The sequence below is a fragment of the Delphinus delphis genome, chromosome 9 (genome assembly GCF_949987515.2).
Source record: "Delphinus delphis chromosome 9, mDelDel1.2, whole genome shotgun sequence".
In the NCBI taxonomy this organism is placed as follows: Eukaryota; Metazoa; Chordata; class Mammalia; order Artiodactyla; family Delphinidae; genus Delphinus; species Delphinus delphis.
In genome coordinates, this window is record NC_082691.1 from 10827528 (window position 1) to 10851121 (window position 23594).

Here is a 23594-nt window from a genome sequence, read left to right on the forward strand (position 1 = left end):
CTTGAGGAGGTGCCGCTCCTCAAGGACCCTAGTGCCCTGGAGGGAGCTGGCACTGCTCTGAAGCTGCACGTCTCCCTACCCACCCTGCACAGGGGCTCTTCCAGCTTAGAAAGTGCGCTGGCAAATTCTGCAATTATTTTCTAAGTGCCTAGCTTTCTGTGCACACCAGCCCAGCTATGGCGTGGAGCTGAGCGATTCATGTCTGTGCTGTGTATGAAAAGCCTGCATGGGGCAGTGTCTACAACCCTCCTGCTGTGCCCTGTCTGTGCCAACTGCTGGGCTCCATGCCTTTCCTGAAAACACCGTGTGGGACTGTCCAAACGTCCTGACGAGACGATGCCCGGGGTGAGGGGGCGAGAAGACCCGCGGTGGACTGCCACAGACCTGCACAAAAGGTTCCTGCTTCAGGGCTAGGCAGTCTCAAAAGACATGCATAGTGCTGGGCTGCAGACCCCTCCAACCACCAAGGCAGGGCCTTGCTCAAACTGTCCCCAGCTGAGGACGGGCGGGGCCATGTCCCGACCCAGCTCACTGCCCACCACCACATCTAAGAGGCACCAGGATCAGGGCCTGCCTGACCTGTCACCACAGATCTATTTACACTGGGAGCAGTTAAACTTGGGCATTCTGCTCGGGGATGCCTCAGCCACAGAAGCCAAATGAACTGTGCTCGATTAGAGCGATGCTGTTATTTTTAAAGCACAGTGTAGCACAGGCGAGAGAACATCTCCAGACAAGTTCTACTATCTTCTCTCTGTATGGGCATGCAGGTAAAATGTCAATAAACACACAAGATTAGCAAAGAAAAGCTGCCTCAGCTCTGCTCTAAGGAATCTGCTGATAGAGGAATGATACTCCCTGGGTTTCTGCCCTAAAGGAAGTAGCCCCATCAGATCATTATAGAAAGGACTGTGGTAGGCTGCCCAGGGGCCACACGTCCTCCCAGGTCCACAAAAGGCCCCCTGCAGTGGCCATGTGGCTCCTCCACTGGGGGTGAGCCCTTGGGGGCTGGCCTGAGACTTGCTTAGACCAAGGCCACAGGTGGGAGTGGCAGTGTGAGTTCTGGGTGGGGCATCCAAGGCCTGCAGCCTCTCCTCCTCTCTCCTCTCTTCTCCTCTTGGAGCTACACTGAGGACTTGTGAGGGAGTCTCTCTGGTCCCCTGGCTGATGGCAGGGCCTGGTGGACAGCAAGCACCAAGCACCAGATGTGAGGGGGTCCTTTGCGGGGCTGCAACCTGGCCAAACCTCAGCTGCACGGAAGCTGGGAACCATGAGAAAGACTTCATTGGTGGTGTTTCGAGTTGCCAAGTTTTGGGCTGGTTTATTACACAAACGCTCGTAGAAACCAGACTTTTACTGCAGGAGAATATTATACGCAGGCCGCCTGTGACGGCTCTCATGCGCAGTTTTTCTGGCATTGCTCAGGAAGTGAGAGCCCTTGCCCTCTGCCTGGCGGTCCGCACCCAACAGTGCATTCTGTCAACTCAGAATTGCAACTCTCAAGGGCGGCTGTGCGGGACCACAGTGGGCATCTGGTCCCCACGCGCCTAGTGGATGGCCCCACCTGGAGGACCTAGCCCAGCGGAGCCAAGCCTCAGGCTGAGAGAGAATTCTGGCTCTGCGAGTCGGGACCACTTAAGAGAGAAGGCCCTAAACTCAGAAACTGCCCATGGACGGCAGAGCCCAGAGCCCAGCAGACCTTCAGACCCCTCGCGGGGGCCTGGCACAGGCGGAGTCGGGGAGTGAGTGGCCTAGAGGCTCTGGACTGACGATGTGATCACCACCACAGCCCCTTTCTGGGAAAGGCCCCAAAGAACGCCTCCGGCTGACAACGCGCTCCTTCTTCCCTTCCCCAGAGAGGAGGTGCCAGGCAGGCGGCTGAGGCAGAGCTCGCTGCGCCCTTCTCAAGAGCTGCCCCAGGGACTTCCCTGGTGGCGCAGTGGATAAGACTCTGCGATCCCATCGCAGGGGGCCGGGGTTCAATCCCTGGTCAGGGAACTAGATCCCACATGCATGCCACAGCTAAGAGTTCACATGCCACAACTAAAGAGTCCACCTGCCACAACTAAAACCTGATGCGACCAAAAAAAAAAAGAGCTGCCCCGGCCCCGAGGTTGACTCGCTCCTTTCTTGCTCTTGGTGTCCACCTTCCCCTTGAGGTCGCTCTGGATCTCTCTCTCCAGTTATCACTGACATTTAAAAACCCACGATTCTTGCTTAAAATACAGTATAAAAGGATAGGCATTAAAAAATCGCGCTCCCAAAGATGCAGCACGCCTTTACTCCCAGCCCGCCCTCCGGCCACTGCAGGCTTAGTTAGCTCTCCATCAGCGTCTGACACCCTCACTTTCTGCCAACTGCTCAGGGGTCCACACTCCCACAGCGTTTCACAAACTAAGCCAACACCCCTCGGCTTGATCTCGGGGCCTCTCCACGTATGTCGCAGCTCAAACTGCTGGTCTTCACTTTGCTGCCTTGGGTTCCTGGTGCCGAGCCTCCCAGGAGCTTCTGTGAGTGCTCGCTGAGTGCCCCCCGACCCTTCCCATGCCCCTGTAGCTCTCTGCCTTCACACGTGCCTCTTCTGGGTACAGCCACCCTGTCCCTGGCCAGGCCCCTTCCTTACCCTTCAAAACTCAGAACAACTGGCGCTTCCCTGCAGAAGCTGGTGAGGTTTACTCTGTATTCTAACTGTGCTCGGCTTACTGAAGTCCCCACGGGCCCACGAGCTAGCGGGCCCTGCACACTCGCACCTCCTGGCAGCCAGTCGACGCAGTCCTCCAATAAAACTGTCGCGAGCTGTGAACCGCTACACACATAAGGTGAAGGCACTGCTTCAGGACCCTTACACTTTCCAAAGGTGTTAATTTTATGTCCCTGAAGGTATAAACACAAATTCTTTAAGAGTAAAATACTATACTGAAGTTAGGGAAGATGTTCTTTGTTGGTTTAGTCAATTTAACACAAAAAGTCACCAGGGTTGAGATTCATCCTGATTTAGGAAGCTGAGCATGGAGGGGGAACTTCAAAGTGAGGTTTAACAGCCTCGATCACTGAAAGCCCCTGAAGTATACCACGTGTGTGCTTTTCCCCAAGGCCAGCAAAGAACTAGGGCGAACAGCGGCTGAGTTTTTAAAGTGCAGCCAAGGCAGTTTCAAAGCTGCAGAATGAAAAGGAACGGTGTCACCCCATACTGGGGACGATGTGTGTCTGTTTCTGCTCTGCTTGTCTGGTTCAATTACAGAAAATAACAGCATTGTGTTTCACGAGCATGGAAGGAAGAAGCAGAAGTGCCTGGCCCAGAAGGGTGGCATGGCCGAGCTCAGAGAGGTGGGACCGAGAGTCTAGGATCTGCATGTCGAGCGCCACACAGAGCTCTTGTGGTGACCACACTGGACCAGAGAGCTGTTACTACACGTGGGAGCTGGCCCACAGAAGGCAGGAGAGGAAATGGACACAGTCAGCAAGATGAGGAAGACAGGCTTTTAGGAAGTGGGCAGGGGTCACTCAGAAGGCCCAGGCAGGGGAAGTGAGCTCCGATGCACCAAGGACGGCCGTGGTGGCTCAGTGAGCAGGGGCACAAAGGGCACCACAGGGTGGAGAGGGCACAGGGCCCGACCCTGGGATCTCCCCGCAGGGCTGACACCACACTGTGACTGTGGTGGGGGTGGAGGTGAGGGCAGGCACCTGCCTCTGCTGCACAGGGGGGGCTCGGTGAGGGCTCAGCAACTCTCAATTACCTGTCTGTGTGAAACACTAACAAGGGCAATCTGGCTTTGACTCTGTTTTTAAGACATAAACAAAAATAAGATGCCACCATCTGACTTGTCCCCAACATGGCCAAGACCTTAATGAGGGAGGGCTTTGCATGCTGACAGAACAGGCCCTGGCTGACGGGTCCTAGGGGGGCAAGGGGCGAGCTACACTTGACAAGGTGTTTACGACTGGAGCGCAGAGGCCGAACTGGAGAAAATGATGGGGAAGAGATGGCTGTCTAGGAGAGGACCACGCCAAGGGACGAAGAGCAGAGGGACGGCGAAACGGGGTGCAAAGGCAGACCCAGGTAACTGTGCGCAGAGGCACGGGGAGCGCTCGGAGGCTTGCACCCCTGAACTGCTTGATTACTTTACCACAAACATAACATTCACCATTAAACATTTAGAAATAAAAGCTTTCTTTTTTTTTTTTTTCGGTACGCGGGCCTCTCACTGTTGTGGCCTCTCCCGTTGTGGAGCACAGGCTCCGGATGCGCAGGCTCAGCGGCCGTGGCTCACGGGCCCAGCCGCTCTGCGGCATGTGGGATCTTCCCAGACCGGGGCACGAACCCGTGTCCCCTGCATCGGCAGGCGGATTCTCAACCACTGCGCCACCAGGGAAGCCCTAAAATTTTTCTTTAAAGATAGGGATACGACAAAATTATAAAGTAAATTATAAAGTCAAACATGAAAGGGCAGCTTTAAGATAATCACAAAGAGCTGAATATAGACTGAGAATGAGATTATAGTATTAGAGAAGTATCTTGTTAATTTTGTTAGGTGTGGTGAAGAAACCATTCCCTTGATAGAGCCACTGAGATGCATTTATGACAGAAAAGTAAGTGGGGAAGGAATAGATTTTTAAAGACTGGCAAACTGCAGAGAGCTACTGAAGTTGCGTGATGGGTCTCCTCACGGAGGTTCATTTCACACTCCTGTCAACTGGGGGAAGAAAAAAAAAGCACAACGTGAGAGTTGTGAGTTAAGTTTTATTTGCGGCAAAATGAGGACTATAGCCCAGGAGACAGCATTTCAGAGAGCTCCGAGAAACTGCTCTAAAGAGGTGGGGGGGGAAGGTCAGTATATTTGTGATTTTCGTGAAGGGGGAGTCCATGCAATCGAGCACACATTTTTTGCAGAAGGTTTCTGCTAGTCACGAGGAGCAGACAGCACCATGAAGGATTTTAGTGCTTCTCTAGATACAGGGAGATGACAGAATTGAGCTCATAAAATCTTCTCCTGAAGATATCTATCTGAAGACCTGTTCTCCCAGCTTTCCCCAGAGCACAGAGTGCTTCATTCCTGATCTCCACCCCCTGAACTCCTTTCAGGGGGTGTTGAAGGTCAGCAGCTGCAGAGCTCATAATCTGATCCTTGTAGAGGTAGATGCTAAGTGTCAATTTGTAATTGACACTCCTATTGTATGTTTGAAAACGTCATAAAAAGTTTAAAAAATAATAGGAAAGCAGAGCATAGAAGGGCAGGGAGGGGGAAGATGCTAAATCTGTGCTGTTTCTGCTGGACACAAAAAAATTCAGTCCTAGCAGTTCCTCATAAGCCCTCTGCAAAGGGAGGGAAGAGAATGATGACAGAACCAGCTCTCAGGACAAGGAATGTGACATCCCTTATCTGATGCAGAAATGAGAGATCAGAAAGATGATCAATCTAAATCTTAAAACCTAATTTTCTTTATCTCTCCCTAAACTATTTTTTCTAACACAGAGCACAAACAAAGCATTCTTAATAAAACCAACGATTTCCAAGGCCTTCCGTGGGTCACAAATGCCTTTGAAAATCTGATGAAAGCTCTGGATCCTGTCCCTCAAAAAATGAGCATACAACAGGTATTGGGCCTAATTCAACTTGGAGAGGCGATCAAGTCCACTTTGCTGGGATGCCCGCAGAGGGACACTGCCATTGTAAATGTCCACTGATTTACACCATCCTGTCCCTCTCCCTCAAGGAGACGCTGTGTCCCCTGGAGAATACTGACAACAGAAACCAGCACATAAAATCTGGCCCAAAGACGCCAACCTGCATGTATTCTCTTATTAAACTGAAAAGTCCTTTTTCGAGATCCTTTACCCATATCCCCCGCAGAATCTCTCAAAGAGGTGCTAAAGAGGTGCTTGCTCTGTCTGACCTGCGAAGCCCAAGGACCCAATCCTCACTCTGCATTCTTCCTCGGCAGGCTGCATCTACCTGTGCCTGTCAGTAGTCCTCTCACTGTGCTGTCCTCATCCCTGGGACAGATGGACACGGTGACCCTCCCACGCAGCCTGAGAACCCCCAAGTGTTACCTTCCTCGACACCATGTGATAAAAATCCTTTTCAAGAATAGGTGGAGCACAGAGCATTTTTAGGGCAGTGAAAATACTCTCTATGATACTATAATGGTGATACATGGCATTATGTATTTGTCCAAAACCACAGAACGCACACCACCAAGAGTGAACCCTAATGTAGACTGTGGGCTTTGGGTGATGATGACACGTCAGTGTAGGTTCATCAATTATAACAAATGTTGTAACTCTGGTGGGGGATGTTGATGGCGGGGAGACTGCATGTGGGGGCAGGGGGTACATGGCAAATCTCTGTACCTTCCCCTCAATTTTGCTATAAACCTAAAACTGCTCTACAGAATAAGTCTTTTAAACAATTTTTGTTGTTGTTGTTGTTTTTTTGTGGTACACGGGCCTCTCACTGCTGTTGCCTCTCCCGTTGTGGAGCACAGGCCCCGCGGCCATGGCTCACGGGCCTAGCCGCTCTGCGGCATGTGGGATCTTCCCAGACTGGGGCACGAACCCGTGTCCCCTGCATCGGCAGGTGGACTCTCAACCACTGCGCCACCAGGGAAGCCCTAACAATTTTTTTAAAGCAATAACGATAACGATATTAATACAAATACTAATAATGGTAACAGCCACTGTGATGCTTTCAGCCTCACTTTCCAGAGCTCTGCACCACAGAGCCACAGTGTGCTTCACCACTGCAACCCATTCCCGTGACACCAGGCATTCACACGCGGACGTTCCCCAACCTAGATCCCTGTTAACTTGCAATAGCTCACTCATGTGCTATTCTCCCTAAAACCAAATATAACTTAAGAAGACTTGGTTGGTTCCGTAAAGAGGTTACGTCTGAGAAAAGGAAGGCAAGGGACAGCCTGGACACAAGATGAAAGTCTGATTCTGAAACCTCTGGGCTAAGTTTATTTGAGAGATAACCTTGTAGTAACTGTCTTCAGAAACCGCTAATATCTGACATCACAGGCAGAGGCACTTCTTTCCGGGCAGTGCATTTGTCTACAGTCTTGGGAAACATACCGCAGATCTCCTCCCATAGGAAACCAGGTCTCATCTTGCTCATGGAGCAATGCAGCTTCCAGGTTGCCATGGAAACGTTGCTGGGCAAGGAGGTTCAGACCAAGAGGCGGCATTCCTGATGAAACGGGACTAGTGGCTCCTGCAGTCAAACGTACCCAATCTAAATGTCACTAGTGCTTCAGGGTAAAAGGGTAAAGCTTACACTCAAGGGCCCAATGGAAGCAGGCTGCCTTTAGATAGCAAGTCCCCAAAATTCACAAGGAAAGAGCCAGATCAACAGTGACAACAGCCAGCCTCCGGTGGGCACTTTCTCTGCGCAGACCCTGAGCACCTCACACATACTGTCTCCTTCACACACCCCGCAATGGGGCACAAGGAGTCTGAGCAACTTGGGGATCTACCCTCCAGCTTCTGCTGGGCCAGCTGCCTGACCTGAAAACCAAGAAACAGTCATCAAAACCCATAAATATCACTGGCCAAAATGCTGTGAAGAAGTTCTCCCACTAGGCACGCTCTGTATCAAGTAAACGTGTGAAGAGAGAGGCTCTAAGGAAGAGCCTCACTGGTTAACACAGAGAAATTAGAAGGAAGTCTTCACAGAATTTACTTTCAAATACAAGAGAAAAACGTGAACATACTGATCTAAAATGTCATTTATACAGAAATCACATGAAATGGTTTTCAGGTGTTCCGAGGACAGCGGGACAGAGGAGCTTCCTGCGGGGCCTCTCCTTCCGTGGGCTTCCTTTCTGCAGCATCACCATCCTGCAGCAGCCTTGGTGAGAGCCTGGGAGTGGTGCAAGTGCCCTCTACATCCTTGCCGGGTTAACACGTTGGCTGTTCCAAGGAGCAAGGCCTTGAGCGCGCCGCACACGGAGAGAGGGACACACCCCTCCAGAGAAGGCGGTTCCAGTTGGGCCTGGTGTGACGGCCGAGCTGGGCTGACGCAGAGAACTCGGGTTGGTGGGGCTTCCAGCCACCTGCCTGCCTTCCTTCTTGACGGTCCTCAGAACACATGCACTTACCTGGATGGCCAGCCACCATCGGCCAAGACTCCAAACACACGAAGACACCTGCTCCTCTGAGCCTTACCTTGTGTACACTTTTGGGGTTTTCCAACCAAGCATAGTACATTTCCTCCACATAGTTCGAACTAGTCCCGCTGAGGAAGGGCTCCGCAGCAACGGGGGCAGTATAGCACCGGACCTGCCCAAACGTCCTAGCTGCTGCTGGTCTGTTTTGTGAAAATGTCTTCACAGTCTGGGAAGCCGTCAACGGCCTCAACTTAGCAGCACAAGTCCTTAAGTGAAACATTCTTGTCCTGAAGTCTCTCACGACCGTCTGCACCAAAAAAAGAAAGAAAAGTTAGAAAGAGCATTGTAGCAGCCAAGGCTACTGGGGGAAAACCTCGCAGACTGTGGCTGGAGGAGAAAGACCCTGTAAATGCATTTGTGGCCGCGTGCCCTGCTTCAGAGAGCACGACACAGCATGAGGTAGTCAAACTGACCAACCTCCTATGTACAGGGCCTGTGCTCCACATGGGGAGGAGAGAACACAGCTGTAGAGGTATGGTCTTCCCCTGCAAGTTTCAATCTAGTTTGAGGGATACGATATATCATGATAAATATGTGACGCCCTGTAAGTTTATACGTTGTATAAAACAATTATAGGCAAAGGCAACAAAGATTAATGAATGATTAGATTAATATAATTGTAAAATGAGAAAGATACTTTCTAATCTATTCGGAGACTACCGAGTACCCGCTGGACTCACGGTATTCTGGAGAACACGGAGACATTGGAAAAATATTTTGCTCACCCTCAAATAATTTATCTTTGAGCAGCAGAAAAAAATTTTTTTAAATTAAAAATTACAGCGACAGCACTGAGCGCTTGAGAGGCACAGAAAATGCCAACACAACTCCATGGGAGAAGCCGCTCCTCCCAGGTGTTCCTTTCCGGCGGCTGGGAAAGCTTGGGGAAGGGGCGGAACACAGGGAGGATTTTGCTCTGGAGAGGCAGAACGGCAGGCATTCTAAATATAAGAATCAGGAGGAGGAAAGACAGAGAGGTGGAAAGGCGAGCAGAACACAGGGGAAGAGCAAGAATCGTCTTGTCTGGCAGGAGAGGTGGACTGGCTGGACAGCCAGGGGTCCTGAGCCCCGTTTCCTGGGACTGGGAGCGGGCTCTGTGGGAGGAAGCACGGGCAGCAGTGACTACACAAGTGTCTACCTACCTTGGGGCGCTCTGTGGTCATCAACTTGACATGTTAGGATCCTTCACGAACCCCACCAACTCCCTAGAAGGCAGGCGCTAGCTCTTCTGTTTTACAGGTCACCTTTCTGAGTTTAACTTTCCCCCAAGGTTGAATAGACCTTGAGTTTGAGGATTGTAATTTTACTAAATCTAGTATGTAACTCTATATACGCCAGCCATTTTACAAAAGCAGCTGATGTACCCACCAGATCATGAAAGAGTTTAGACTGTCCCCAGAGGGGTCTTGAACCACTTCCAAGCACGAGTCAGAATCCAGATGCCTCCGGGAAGGGACCCAGTCAGGAAGGGATAAGGACACTGTGCAGTTCCTCTCCCCATAAAGATCCCGGCACCTTCCAGTCAAAGCGAAAGAGGCTGTGGGAGGGGAAGGGAGCCCCAGGGCAGGGACGAGGCTCACCACAGCCCTCTGCCCTGAGATACAGTGCCTGCTGGCCTAACACATGGTTGCCCTTAAATCTGCCTTAAAGCAAGTGCCGGGGCTGTCAAGTTGGAATTACACCCCACCTCCACTCCTGCCTGAAGGAAATCCAAGCTCTGAGACATGCTGAGAATTACCCAGAAATAAATGTTACATAAACTATCCTCTACACAGTTTATACGAACCCTTCCTCTTAAGCCAAATATGATCAGAATACGCATAAAGGACACTGACAGAGTCTCTGGCCTGTTCTCCTGCTCAGAAAAGACAGGTCAGCAAAAGGGAAAAGCAGAACAGGTACTTTAAAAACAAACTGAACAACAAACAAAAACTTCCTCCTTAAAATTTAAAGATGAACAAGCCTATATTTTGCTATAGAATGCAATCTTAACTCCTTTTCTTTTTAACCTTAAGTAACTTCAGTAGTTCTTCCTACCTCCAACTATACTCCCATTTTCTCTCACAGGCAGACAAAGAAAGACACTGATGGCAAAAATACTACTACTGCTGCTTTCCACGTTAATTTTTTAAAAAATTCAGATCCAAAGGAAAACACTCATTTTTTTCCTCCAATGTCATTATTATCTAGGCAGCTTGAAACACTCGATGGCCCCTGAGCTGGGGTTTTCTCCTAGAACACAGCAGTATCATCACCTCCATTAGTATCATCACCACCATTAACTGTCATTATTCAGTTGCTGCGATACCCAATTAACAGGCACCACACTGACAAGCACAAAACTGCTCGTTTCATGTGTTCTTCCCAATGCAGTCCTTCCAATATGATACTATAAACAAACCACGTTACCTAGCTATCTACAGTCACGGAATCTGACAAATAGCTCAGTGCTGCTGAGCACTGTTACTAGCAATTTTCAAACTTCCCTTAAGATGACTCATCGGAAAACCTGCCCTTCAGCAGATGGCTCAACATCCCCGGCCTCCACCCTGGGAAGACCAGGAACAGCTGTTCTCTATCCACGATCTTATGGACCCACAGAGCAGACAGCAGGTATATATACATTTCAGATTTTGGTAGGGTCAGATTCCATCCTTCCAATTCCAGAGTCAACATTACGAATAGTGCACCATTTTTGGTAGAAACACTGGATTGTTCAAACACTTTCATGAAAGCTTCGGGTTGTCCAAGAAGTCCAAGTGTTCTGACTTGTGGTTTAGAACAATATTTCTACTTGACAAGGGGGCCAAAAATTCTCAATGGGGAAAGAATAGTCTTTTCAACAGACAGTGCTGGGGCAACTGGAGATCCACATGTGAAAAAATGAAGTTTGGACCCCTGTCTCACACCATATACAAAATTAACTGAAAATGGATCAAAGACCTAAATGTAAGAGCTAAAACTGTAAGACTCTTAGAAGTTTTATAACTTCCAAGTTAAAATGGAATAAATCTTCATAGCCTTGAGACAAACAACGTGTCTTAGGACACCAGAAGGACAAACAACAAAAAAAATAGACAAACTGGACTTCAACAAAATAAAAACTTTCGTGCTTCAAAGGACAACATCAAAAAAGAGAAGACAGTCTAAGAGTAAAAGGAATATTTGCAAATCATAGAGCTGATAAGAACTCTTACAACTCAATAATGAAAATAAAAATAACCCAATCAAAAAACTGCCAAAAGTGACTTCCCTGGTGGCGCAGTGGTTAAGACTCCACGCTCCCAATGCAGGGGGGCCCAGGTTCGATCCCTGGTCAGGGAACTAGACCCCACATGACGCAACTAAGAGTTTGCGTGCCACAACTAAAGATCCTGCATGCCACAGGGAAGACCCCGCATGCAGCACAACCAGGAGCCCTCGTGCCACAACTAGGACCCGACGCAGCCAAATAAATAAATTGATTAATTTTTTAAAAATTGCCAAAGGATACGAACAGACATTTTTCCAAAGAAGACACACAAATGACCAATAAGCACATTAAAAGATACTCAACATCATTAGTCATTAGGGAAAAAAATGCAAATCAAAACCACAACAAGATACCACTTCATGCCCACTAGATTAGATACAATCAACACAAGCAAGTGTTGGAGAGAACGTGGAGAATTTAGAACCCTCATACAATTCTGGTGGGAATGTAAGCTGGTGCAGTCACTTTGGAAAACAGTTTGGCAGTTCCTCAAAAAGTTAAACATAGAATTACCATATGACTCAGCAACTCCACTCCTAGGTATACAACCAAGAAAAACAAAAACATACGTCCACACGGATGTTCACTGCAGCATTATACGAGCCCAAAAGTGGAAACAACTCAAATGTCCATCAACTGATCAATGGGTATACAGAGTGTGGTATAGCCATACCATGTAATAGTATTAGGCAATGTAAAGGAATGAAATGTTGATATCTCTTGCAACACAGATGAACTTTGAAACTTTTAAGTGAAAACAGTCATTCACACACAAAAAACACATGTTGTATGACTTCATTTATGTGAAGATGTTCAAAAGAGGCAAATTGATACAGACAGAAAGCCCAAGACTGGGGGTAGCAAGGATAAGACATAACAACTAATGGGTATGGGTTTTATTTTTTGTTTGGGGGGGGCGGGGAATGAAAATGTTCTAAAACTATTGATAGATAATGCTGATGGTTTCACAACCTTACGATATACTGTAAAATGTTAAATTGTACAATTTAAATGGGTGAATTGTATGGTATATGAATTATACCTCAATAAAGTTTTTTGTTTTTAAATGTTTGTGAACAGATTTGCCCAAACCTAAACTTTATTTTTTTTGCCACACCACACGGCATGCGGGATCCTAGTTCCCCAACCAGGGATCGAACCCGTGCCCCTTTGCAGTGGAAGCATGGAGTCCCAACCACTGGACCACCAGGGAAGCCCCTCAATAAAGTTGTTTTTAAAAAAGTCTAAGAAGAAACATAAACGAGCCTATCCCTATCAATAAAGTACACAAAGTGACACTATCTGTAACCCATTAATTTCAAAATGCAAGTATAAATGTATACATTTGAGAAAAATAACATTAATAAAATCCCAAAAACCAAAGCAAAATTTGTTTTTAAGGGTTCAGTGCTCTGCCCTTAGGAAAATAAAACAGTTTATCTGTGCCTGGACATTCCCCAGTCAGGCAGCACACACCTTACCCAAGGCCACCTCCCCATTCACAGGATGAGGAGATAAACTGACTCCTGACGTCTACCACCCTCATGCTGGCTAGCAGAGGAGTAATTAAAGAGGCAAAAACAGCCTGGGCATTTCTCAGGACATGAGTCTTTTAGGGAAAAGCACATGCATCATTAAATGATTGTTACCATTGTGTGTTGCCTAAGAACCATTTTAAAAAAAACTTACCTTGAGAGACTTTTTGTTTTTTGTTTTCTTTTGGTTTTGGACTCATTAAGATTTTCATGATGAATCAAGAAAACAATGCTTGCTACATACCTATCGCTGTTAATCCATTATTCTAGTTTTAGCAGTGATACAAAGACATTATGTACAGGGAGAGCACAAGTACCAATTTTCTTTTACTGGCTGAGAATCTCAAGAGAATGCAACGTCTTTCACTTGTGATGCCTCATCAAACATAAACTGAGGGATTGAGAGGTAGTGCAGAGTACTCTTAAACTACAAAGGTACTTTCCCGTTATTACACAGAAACGGTGGTTGAGCCTGCAGGGCAAACAGGCAGAGTGACTCTTCCTTGCTGTGTGAGCCTTAAATGTATCACTTGATCTGTGTTCGTTTCCTTTGCCATAAAGTGAAGGATGCAATCACTTCTGTTCCCTCAATGTTTTTTGTAATTATGATACAAACATGAAAGAACTTTGCACACTTTAAAAGTACTTTTATGGGACTTCCCTGGTGGCGCAGCGGTTAAGAATCTGCCTGCCAATGCAGGGGACACGGGTTCGAGCCCTCGTCTGGGAAGATCCCACATGCCGCGTAGCAACTAAGCCCATGCGCCACAACTACTGAGCCTGCTCTCTAGAGCCTGTGAGCCACAACTACTGAAGCTGCGTGCCACAACTCCTGAAGCCCGCGCACCTAGAGCCCGTGCTCCGCAACAAGAGAAGCCACTGCAATGAGAAGCCCGCGCATAGCAACGAAGAGTAGCCCCCGCTCACTGCAACTAGAGAAAGCCCGCGCACAGCAATGAAGAGCCAACACAGCCAAAAATAAATAAATTTATTTTTTTTAGGTATTTTTATGACTAAAGAACTATAATCTACCAGAAGAAAAAAAAAAAAAACCCACCCCACAACTAATGGTATGTCTTAAAAAGCTGAAGTTCCCGAGGTAAAACTAAACAGAAGTAAATTTGGAGTGGGTAGCTGACCAGATTGCTGGGGGGGACTTCCACCTCTGAAGTGGGAACCCCAAACAAGCTTCAGTGCATGGGTCTGAAGACTGATCCATCCTGCCCAGACCGGCACTGTGTTTCCAAAGGTGCCCTGAATGCAGTGGTGTATGGTATAGGTAAATAGGCACTTTTTAAAGGTGTTGGTTAAAGTAGAAATTATTAAATTTTTATGGAAAGCAAGGACACTTGTCAATATTTATTAAAAATTTAAAAAGCACATACAGGACTTCTGTTTCCCACTAAATGCAGCTAAAAACATGAGATGCTTCATTTAACACAAAACAAAACATAAGACTCTGAAAGGTGGAGAGGAGACAGACTGGGAAGGGGCCTCGGGGCCCCAAAAGACTGAGCACTGAGTTCTCGGTTTTCCTTTTGCCTCATATATTCCAGGCTAGATGCTGAAGAAGCTGGCAACCCAGAAATACCAACTAATGTAGACCAAAAAAAAAGCTGCAGTAAAAGCCTGCCCTCTCTGGCCAAAGGACCAGGAATGGGGCAGCCTAGCAGGACAAAATACTTTCAGACAATAACAACTCTACTGCAACCAACCCCACAGAAACACTGTGGCCCACTCCCACTCCACCTGGTAGTGTCAGAGGAGATCAGGGACTTCCATCCCCACCAGGTGACAATGAGCCACCCTCCCCACCCCAACAATCTAGGAGGGAGTCTGGATTCTACTCTCGCCCAGCAGTAACAGGGCAGCACCTCTCCCTTCCCAGGCAGGGTGGAATCCCAAAGGTGTAATTGGGAAATTACACCCACACAGCAGTAACAAGGAGTCCCTACCCACAGATACCAAGGAGGCCAGGTGAGGAGCCTCTACCTCCATAACCAGGCAGCACCTCCTACCCCCCCAGCAGTGTCAGAGGAAGCTCACCAACACCAAGATGACACAGATGTTAGAATTATCTGGCAAAGATTTTCAAAGAGTCAGCATCAAAATGCTTCCACAAGCAACTAGAAACATACTTGAAACAAATGAAAGTAGAGAGCCTCAGTAAAGAAAAAGAAGATATAAAGAAGAACCAAATGGAAATTTCAGAACTGAAAATTACAATAACCAGAATAAAAAATTTGATGGATAGGTTAAACTGAAGAAAGAAGAAACAGTGAACATTAACATGGACAAACATGAACGAAAGGAATTTCGCAATCTGAACGGAGAAAACAGACTGGGGGAAAAAAAAAGAACAGGACCTCAGGAACACGTGGGACTATAACAAAAGACCTAATGCTGAATATAAAATGTCATCAGAACCTCAGGAGGAGCAGAAAGAGGAAGGGGCTGAAAACGTATTCAAACAAATAATGGCTGAAAACTTCCCAAATTCGGCAAAAAGACATAAACCCATAGATTCAAGAAGCTGAGAGAACCCCAAACAAAATAAACCCAAAGAAATCCACTCCAAGACCCATCACAAGCTTTTGAAAACTACAAACAACTTGAATAGCATATTTCTCACCAGAAACTATGGAGGCCAGGAGAAAGTGGCATAACACTTTTCAAGTGTTGAAGGAAAATAACTGTTAATCCAGAATCTTATATCCAGAAAAAGTATCCTTCAGGAACAAAAGGGGAATAAAGATCTTCTTAGATGAAGAAAAACTAAAAAAATCTGCTGCCAGAAGACCTACCCAAAATGAATGGCTTAAGGAAATCCTGTAAACAGAAAGTAAATGATAAAAGGAATCTTGCAACATCATGAAGAAAAGAAAGAACAACAGAAAGACAATGTATGGGTAAATATAATTTCCTTTTCCTCTAGAAATCTTCTAAATGATGTGTGATTGATGAAGCAAAAATTTCAACACATCTGATGTGGTTCTAATGATATGTCTGTAAAGGAAATATTTAACACATTACTGACTGGGGGATTTTTGGCAGAAACTAACGCCTGTGGCCATAATACGTCTCCAGTCAAAAATGTGTTAAAAGACAATTTTAAGTGGAGTAGGATACAGTGATGTAAACAGAGATATGGTTTCTATACTTCAAACTGATAAGATGATGACACCAGTATACTGTGATAAACTATGTATATATAATGCCTAGACAACCATTACAAAAGCTACACAAACCGATATACTCAAAAACACTACATATAAATAAAAGCAGAATTTAAAAATATGTTCAAGTAACCCACAAGAAGTCAAGATAAAGAAAGCAGAAGAACAAAAAACGAAAAAGGAAGTAAAGGATAAAATGGCAGACTTAAGTCCTAACATATCAATAATTACTTGATATGTTATGTAAATGACCTAAATACACCAATTAGAAAACAGAGATTGGCAGAACGGATAAAACAACAGGATCCAATAATAGAAGAAACTTCAAATGTAACAATACAGGAAGGTTGGAAGTGAAAGGATGAAAAATTATATACCATGAAAACATTAATCAAAGGAAAGGAGAAGGACTATATTATTATCAGATAAAGTAGACATCAGAGCAAAGAAAATTACCAGACACAGAGATATTAATGACAAACGGTTAATCCACTAACAGGATATAGCAATTCTAAATCTGTACGCACCAAACAACATAATTGCAAAATATGTGAATCAAACCAATAAAAGAGAAAGGAGAAAAAGACAAACCTACAATTATTGTTGGAAACTTCAACCCCCCTTTCAACAAGAGATGGAAAAGCTAGACACGAGGTCAGCAAGGATACAGAGAAACTCAACGAAAGTACAAACTACCACAACTCACCCAATTTGAAATAACTATTAAAGAAACTTCACATGTAATTTAAAAGCTCCTGGAAAAGTAATTTCCAGGGAATTCCCTGGCAGTCCAGTGGTTAGGACTCTGCACTTCCACTGCAGGGGGCACGGGTTCGATCCCTGGTTGGGAAACTAAGATCCTGCAAGCCACGCAGTGCAGAAAGAAAAAAAAAGAAAACGTTATTTCCAGGCCCTGATGGTTTCACTACAGAATCCTATCAAATGTTTAAAGATTAATTAACTCCAAACCTACACAATCTCTTCCAGAAAATACAAGGAGGAGAACTTACCAATTCATTTCATGAAGCTAGTATGTCCCTGAAATGAAATCCAAACAAAGATAGAAAAAAGAAAAAGGAAAAAAAAAGCTTTAAACTCATATTCCTCATGAATACAGATGCATATAAATAACCTTGACAAAATATAGCGAATAGAATTAAGCAATATATAAATGCAATTATACACCATGACCTAACGGGGTTTTTTCCAGGGATGTAAGCTAGTTCAATATTCAAAAAACAATGTAATCTACCATACTGACAGGCTAGAGAAGAAAAATCACATGCTCATATCAATAGATGCAGATAAGCACTTGATAAAATTCAACACCCATGATAAAAACTCTCATAAAAGTAGGAATAAAGGGGAACTTTAACTTAATATAAAGCATCCACAAAAGTCTACAGCAAACACATACTTAATGGTGAAAGACTGAACGCATCTTTTTAAAACTGGGAGCAATGTAAGGATGTCCACTCTTATCCCTACTACTCAGTGTAGCACTGAGAGTTGCAGCCAGAGAAATAAGGCAAGAAAAGGAACTAAAAAGCATATGTATCAGAGAGTAAAACATAAAACTACTACTATTTGCAGATGACATGATTATCTATGACAAAATCTCAAGGCATCTACAAAAACACTTATAGAACTAATAAGTGAATTCAGCAGGGTCACAGGATACAAGATAAATATACAAAAAAAACTGTATTTCTACAAACTATCAACAGACACATGAAAACAAAAATTGTTTTAAAGGAAATAGTATAAGTCTAACAAAACGTGTGCAGGACTTGTATGCTAGAAACTAGAAAACACTGATGAAGAAAGAAAAAACCTAAATAAATAGACATACCTTGTTTAAGGATTGGAAGATTGAACATAGTAAAGAAGTTATCTCCAAATTGATAAACAACTTTAACACAATTCCTATCTAAATCCCAGCAAGAATTTTTATAGATATAGGCAAGATTATGCTAAAATTTATATGGGAAGGCGAAGGAATTAGATCAGCTGAAGCAATTTTGAAAAAGGATAATGAAGTGGGAAGAACCAATCTACTTAATTTCAAGAGTTATTATGTAGCTGCAATAATCAAGACTTGTGGTACTGATGGTGAAATAGACAAAAAGACCAATGGAACAGAACAGAGAACTCTAGAACAGACCCATACAAGCACAACCAACTGATTTTTGACAAAAGAGCAAAAGCAATTCAACAGAGAAAGAACAGTCTTTTCAACAAATGCTGCTGGTTGGATACATATGGGGAGGGAAAAAAAAAAAAAAGAAAGAATGAAAGGAAAAGAAAAGAAAGAAACCACTCGAACTAGACTTCACACCTTATATAGAAATCAACTCAAAATGGATTATAGATTTAAATGTACAACACAAAACTATAAAACTTTTAGAAAAGTATGTAAGAGGAACTAGAGCCAGGCAAAGAGTTCTTAACTTGACGCTAAAAGCACAACACATAAAAGACAAAATTCATAAACAGGACTTGATCAAAATTAAAAGCTTTTGCTCTGCAAAAGATACTGTTAAGATGATGAAAAGACAAGCTACAGACTAGAGAAAATATCTGCAAACCACATATCCAGGAGAGGACTAAAATGTGTAAGAAATTCTCAAAATGAAACATTAAAAAAGGCAAATGATCCAATTACAAAATGGGCAAAAGATATGAAGAAGTTTTTCACTGAAGAAGATATACCCATGGCAAATAAACACATGAAAAGACATTCAATGTCACTAGACATCAGGGAAATGCAAATTAAAACCACAATCACTACACATCTATTAGAATGGCTAAAACTTTAGAAAATGGTAACATCACCAAACGCTGGCAAGAATATGGAGAAACTGGGTCACAAATACATTACTGGTGGGAATATAAAATGGTAGTCACTCTGGAAAACAGTTTGTCTATTTCTAAAAAAAAAAAAAAAACTAAACATGCAACCACCATATGACCTAGTGATTACACTCCTGGACATTTACCTCAGAGAAAGGAAAACTTATGCGTACATAAAAACCTGTATATAAATGTTTATAACAGCTTAATAGCCGAAGAACGGAAACAATCCAGACGTCCTTCAATGGTTGGAGAGTTAAACCAACTGTGGTACATCAATAGCCTGGACGCATAAAAAGGAACAAAATGCTGACATAGACAACACCCTGCATGCATTTTCAGAGAATTACACTTAAATTAAAAAAGCCAACCCCAAAAGGTTACTTACTGTATGAGTCTCCTTATGTAACACTCCTGACACGCCAAAATTACAGAAATGGAAAACAGATTAGTGGTTGCCAGAAGCTAAGGAACTGGAAGCAGGATGGAAGTGGGTATGGCCATAAAAAGGTAACAGGAGGGATGCTTGTGGTGATAGAAATGTTCTCCATTTTGACTGTTATCAATGTCAATACCTGGTTGTGATATAATACTGTAGTTTTTGTAAAATGTTATCATTTGAGAAAAGTGGGTAAAGGGACACTGAGACCTCTCTGTACCATCTGTTATAACTGCATATAATAGATTTGCATGTACAATTTCTCAAAATTATACCATTCTAAAATAAATTTCTCAATAATTGTACAATTATCCCAAAATAAAACGACCTAAAATTTTAATGGAGATGATACAGTACTTCCGTCAAATGGGGCAGTGAGGAGTAAGACCGATTAAAAGCAGATGTGAAACACATAGATGTATATGCAAGATATACAGGTAATAAACACGGTAAATATTTCACATTTAATAAACTGTGCATTCAAATTTAAATGAAATCAAAAGAAATTCATATTTCTGTAATTAAAGTTAGTCTTTAAAAGTAACTGAATTTTGGGACTTCCCCAGCAGTCCAGTGGTTAAGACTCTGTGCTTCCACTGCAGGGGGCGCGGGGCTGGATCCCGGATCTCGCGTGCTGAAATTTGGTGATGGTTGCATACTGTAAATATACTACAAACCACTGAACTGCATACTTGAAAGAGTGAATTGTATGATACATGAATTGTATCTCAATAAAGCTGTTAAGGAAAAAAAAAATACTCGAAACTTGGAAACTGCTCTCAAAAATATAATCAGGATACTCTGATATTTCTCCAACTTTCAAGAGCTAGTCCTCAGCTAATATGCAAAGCTAGAATAGTATTATACACTTTCATACCGCGCAGGTCTTGCACAAAAATCTGTGCGGTTGGACTGCTGCACGTCCTGACACAGTGCAAACAAGGCTTCATCCCAGGTGATTCATCCTAAAGGTGCTCAGAGCAGTGTACCTGGAAGTGGGCCTCTAGTCCCTGCTTCAAGGCGCACGACTGCAGAACAAGGCGCAGAGAAACCCCAGGACAGAGTTCACACCTCAGGCCTGAGTCATCTGTTCTGGGCGAAAAGCAGAGAAAGCAGTTTCTTATCTACTCGTCTCTCGCCACCGGTTTTCTACTAAGTCTCGGTACCCAACTTACACCGACATCAGGTAAAAGGGAAAAGGTACACTAGTGTGTTCCTCGAGGAAATGCACTTCATCTCAACATGAGCTATCAAACCCCTGGAAGAAAGAGGAGTATGGTGGCGTACCGTGCACGGTAGGGTACCGCAGGGTATTCTACTCATCAAGGGTGTCACCCCAAAGAGCTCACAGAGAGCATGGGTACCGAGGGTGCTGAGTATGGAGGGATTCTGAGTATATAGGTACTGAGTACGGTATGCTGCGGCAAAGTAATCCACTCATCAGGGGCGTCACGCTGAGGAGCACAGAGAGAATGGGTACGGTGCGTCCTGAGTACGGTAGAGATACTGACCTAACGTAAATGCTGCGGGGTAATCCACTCAAGGGTTCACCCCAGGAAAGGGCAGGGAGGATGGATATAGCGGGTACTGAACACAGAGGATACTGAGGGGTAATCCGCTCCTCAAGGGAGTCACCCCAAGGAACACAGGGAGGATTAGTACGGTGGGGTACTGAAGAAGTGGGGGTACTGCGGGGTAATCCGTTCCTCAAGGGTTCACCCCAGGAGCAAAGGATCAGCCCGGACAGAAGCCGACCAGCGTCTCCGCGCTCTGGAAAGGGAGGACTGCCCACAATTCGCAGCCGTTTCTTCAAGGGCGTGCCACCCTTCCATCCGTCCGGGTGTGGAGAGGACACTGCCGGGCGACTCCCACGTGACGCCTCCTCGACCTTGGGGGTCACCCGCGCCGCGGCGCCCATTCCCTCACATCCGCCGTGCGGCCCACCCCCTGCCCGCTACAGCCAATGGAGCGCCGCTCCGCGCCCCGCGCGACCTCTGCGCACGCCCGCAACCGCCAATCTCCGCCCGCCAGGAGACGCCCGCCGCGCCATTGGCTGCCACGCCCGTCTGTCAGGCCCCGTCCCACCCACCTCCCCCCGTCAGCCCCGCTCCAGCCAGCTTCACTCCCTGTCACCGGGGTACCGGCCGCAACGAGGGCGCGGCGGCCTTGCCCCCTGCCGCGACCCCCGCCTCCTGCCCGACCGGCGCGGAGCCTCCCAAATCCGGCCGAGCCCGGCTGCAGCCCGAGCCTACCTGTCTCCGACTCAGCTCCACCCGAATGAGGCGCCGACACCCCACTCCGGGGCACCAAACTCTCGGCCCCGCCCCGGCGTGCGGCGTCAGCACGCCGCCCCGCCCTGGGAGGAGAGGGGCCGCCCCTAACTCGTGAGCGGGGTCTTGACGTCACGCGCCTCGTTGCTCTTGGCGCGTTCTTGGGGGAGCAGCGCAGATGCCCAGGCTGCGGCCGGGAGTCGTCCGGCCGGTCCCTACCGGGACGCGTGACGGGTCTGAAAAGGGGGTCTGCACGTTGCTAAGTAGTGTCTCCTGCAGTGGGTTGTTAGGAGCCCTCTGATGGAGAGCTGACCTAGTCTGTGCTGCCATACAGAAAGGAACCTTGATCGGCAAATGCGCGCTCGAGGCGCAGCAGCAGGTAGTGGCCCGGGGGAGTGAGAACCAGGAAGCCCCAGCGCCGACACAACGGTTTCCCAAAGTGGGCAGCGGGATCGCGGGGACCTTCACGTGGTGCATGGACGGTGTTATCATGCCATTTCATCGAATACAAATGGTCATCTGCTTTCAGAGCTTATTTTACTTACTGCTGAAAAAGAAAAAACAGTGTTACTAGGACACCTCGATCGTAAGATGCTCTATTTCAAAATGTGGGGGGGAAACGGTCAGATTTGATGAACTATGGTAAATTGTAGTCAATCACATACTGAGAAAGCCCTTGCAGTTCTTCTGTCTTCATTACAGCAAGGAGAAAGCCTCATTTCGTGCTAGTGTATCCTTAGCTCCACTTTTTCTTTCCCTTTTTTGACAAAGAGAGATAAGAAATTAGGCTGAAAACTTTTGGTGGATAATAATATAGGTAGAACTTAAGTTACTTTGTCTTCCTGATTTGTGACAGTTTATCTTTGACATTTATGGCAAGTGATACTGGTTTTCTGATTTACAGTAATAAAAAGTTTTCTTTTGGGGGACTTACCTGGTGGTCCAGTGGTTAAGACTTCGCCTTGCAATGCAGGGGGTGCGGCTTTGATCCCTGGTTTGGGAGCTAAGATTCCCACATGCCTCAGGCAAAAAAGCAAAACATGAAACAGAAGCAGTATTGTAACAAATTCAATAAAGACTATAAAAATGGTCCACATCAAAAAAATCTTAAAAAAAGAATATAATTAAAAAAGTTTTCTTTTGTAATAAAATTTTCCATTTTAAGACTACATTAACTAGATAGTAGTATGGGAAGGTGGCATCCAAATGACTGACGTTAGGGAAACGCTGTTCCACCCTGTCTTGAATTGTTCTTCGGTGTTTATTCCCCAAAACTTGAAGACAAGGGCTGTGTCATGTGGCATAGCCAGGGATACTGGGGTGACAAAGGCCAGCAATCTGACCATAGGGATCTGACCATGAAAGCTCCATAGAGGACACAAATGTCTGAATCTGGGCTGAAATTCAAACTGAGGACTTTGCCACCTGCTCACAGGTGTGATAGACTTAGAGCGATTTCTAAATTTCTAAAAGGGAAAGGCAAAGTAGGAGGTGTTTTTTTCTTTTTTGTTTTTTCTGTAGGAAGTATAAGTGCTTGTAAGAACAAAATTGGGCTGATATGTGGGATAAGGATCTGGAGACAGAAAGTGAAGGAACCAAGGAAAAAACTTCAGTATTTTTTTTCCTTTCTCTTTTTATTGTGGTAAAATATATAAAAGAAATAATATTTGTCATTTTAAAGGACAATTTAGTGGCATTAATCACATTCACAATGTTGTGCAACCATGACCACTATTTTACCACTCCAAAGAGAAACTCTGTAACCATTAAGTGATAAAGTCCCATTCCCCTCCCCTCTTGTTTCTTAGTAACCTCTACTATCCTTTCTGTCCCTATAAATTTGATGACTCCACCTACCTCATATAAGTGAAATCATACAGTATTTATCTGTCCTTT

The 23594-nt window shown here is 45.4% G+C and overlaps 1 protein-coding gene across 2 annotated transcripts in view; it reads right to left on the reverse strand.

The window, feature by feature from the left end:
• OGDH (oxoglutarate dehydrogenase) overlaps positions 1-21741 on the reverse strand; it is a 76682-nt gene extending 54941 nt beyond the window's left edge. Inside the window, exons 1-2 of one of the 2 annotated variants that reach the window (XM_060020163.1) lie at positions 21681-21741; positions 8171-8419 (exon numbers count right to left, since the gene is read on the reverse strand). In XM_060020163.1, coding sequence (XP_059876146.1) covers positions 8171-8392 — 222 coding nt within the window. In that variant the 5' untranslated portion in view covers positions 8393-8419; positions 21681-21741. Of the gene's footprint in view, positions 1-8170; positions 8420-20417; positions 20526-21680 lie in introns of those variants that run through there. The other variant, XM_060020162.2, reaches the window with a different exon arrangement.
• Positions 21742-23594: the final 1853 nt, after the last annotated feature.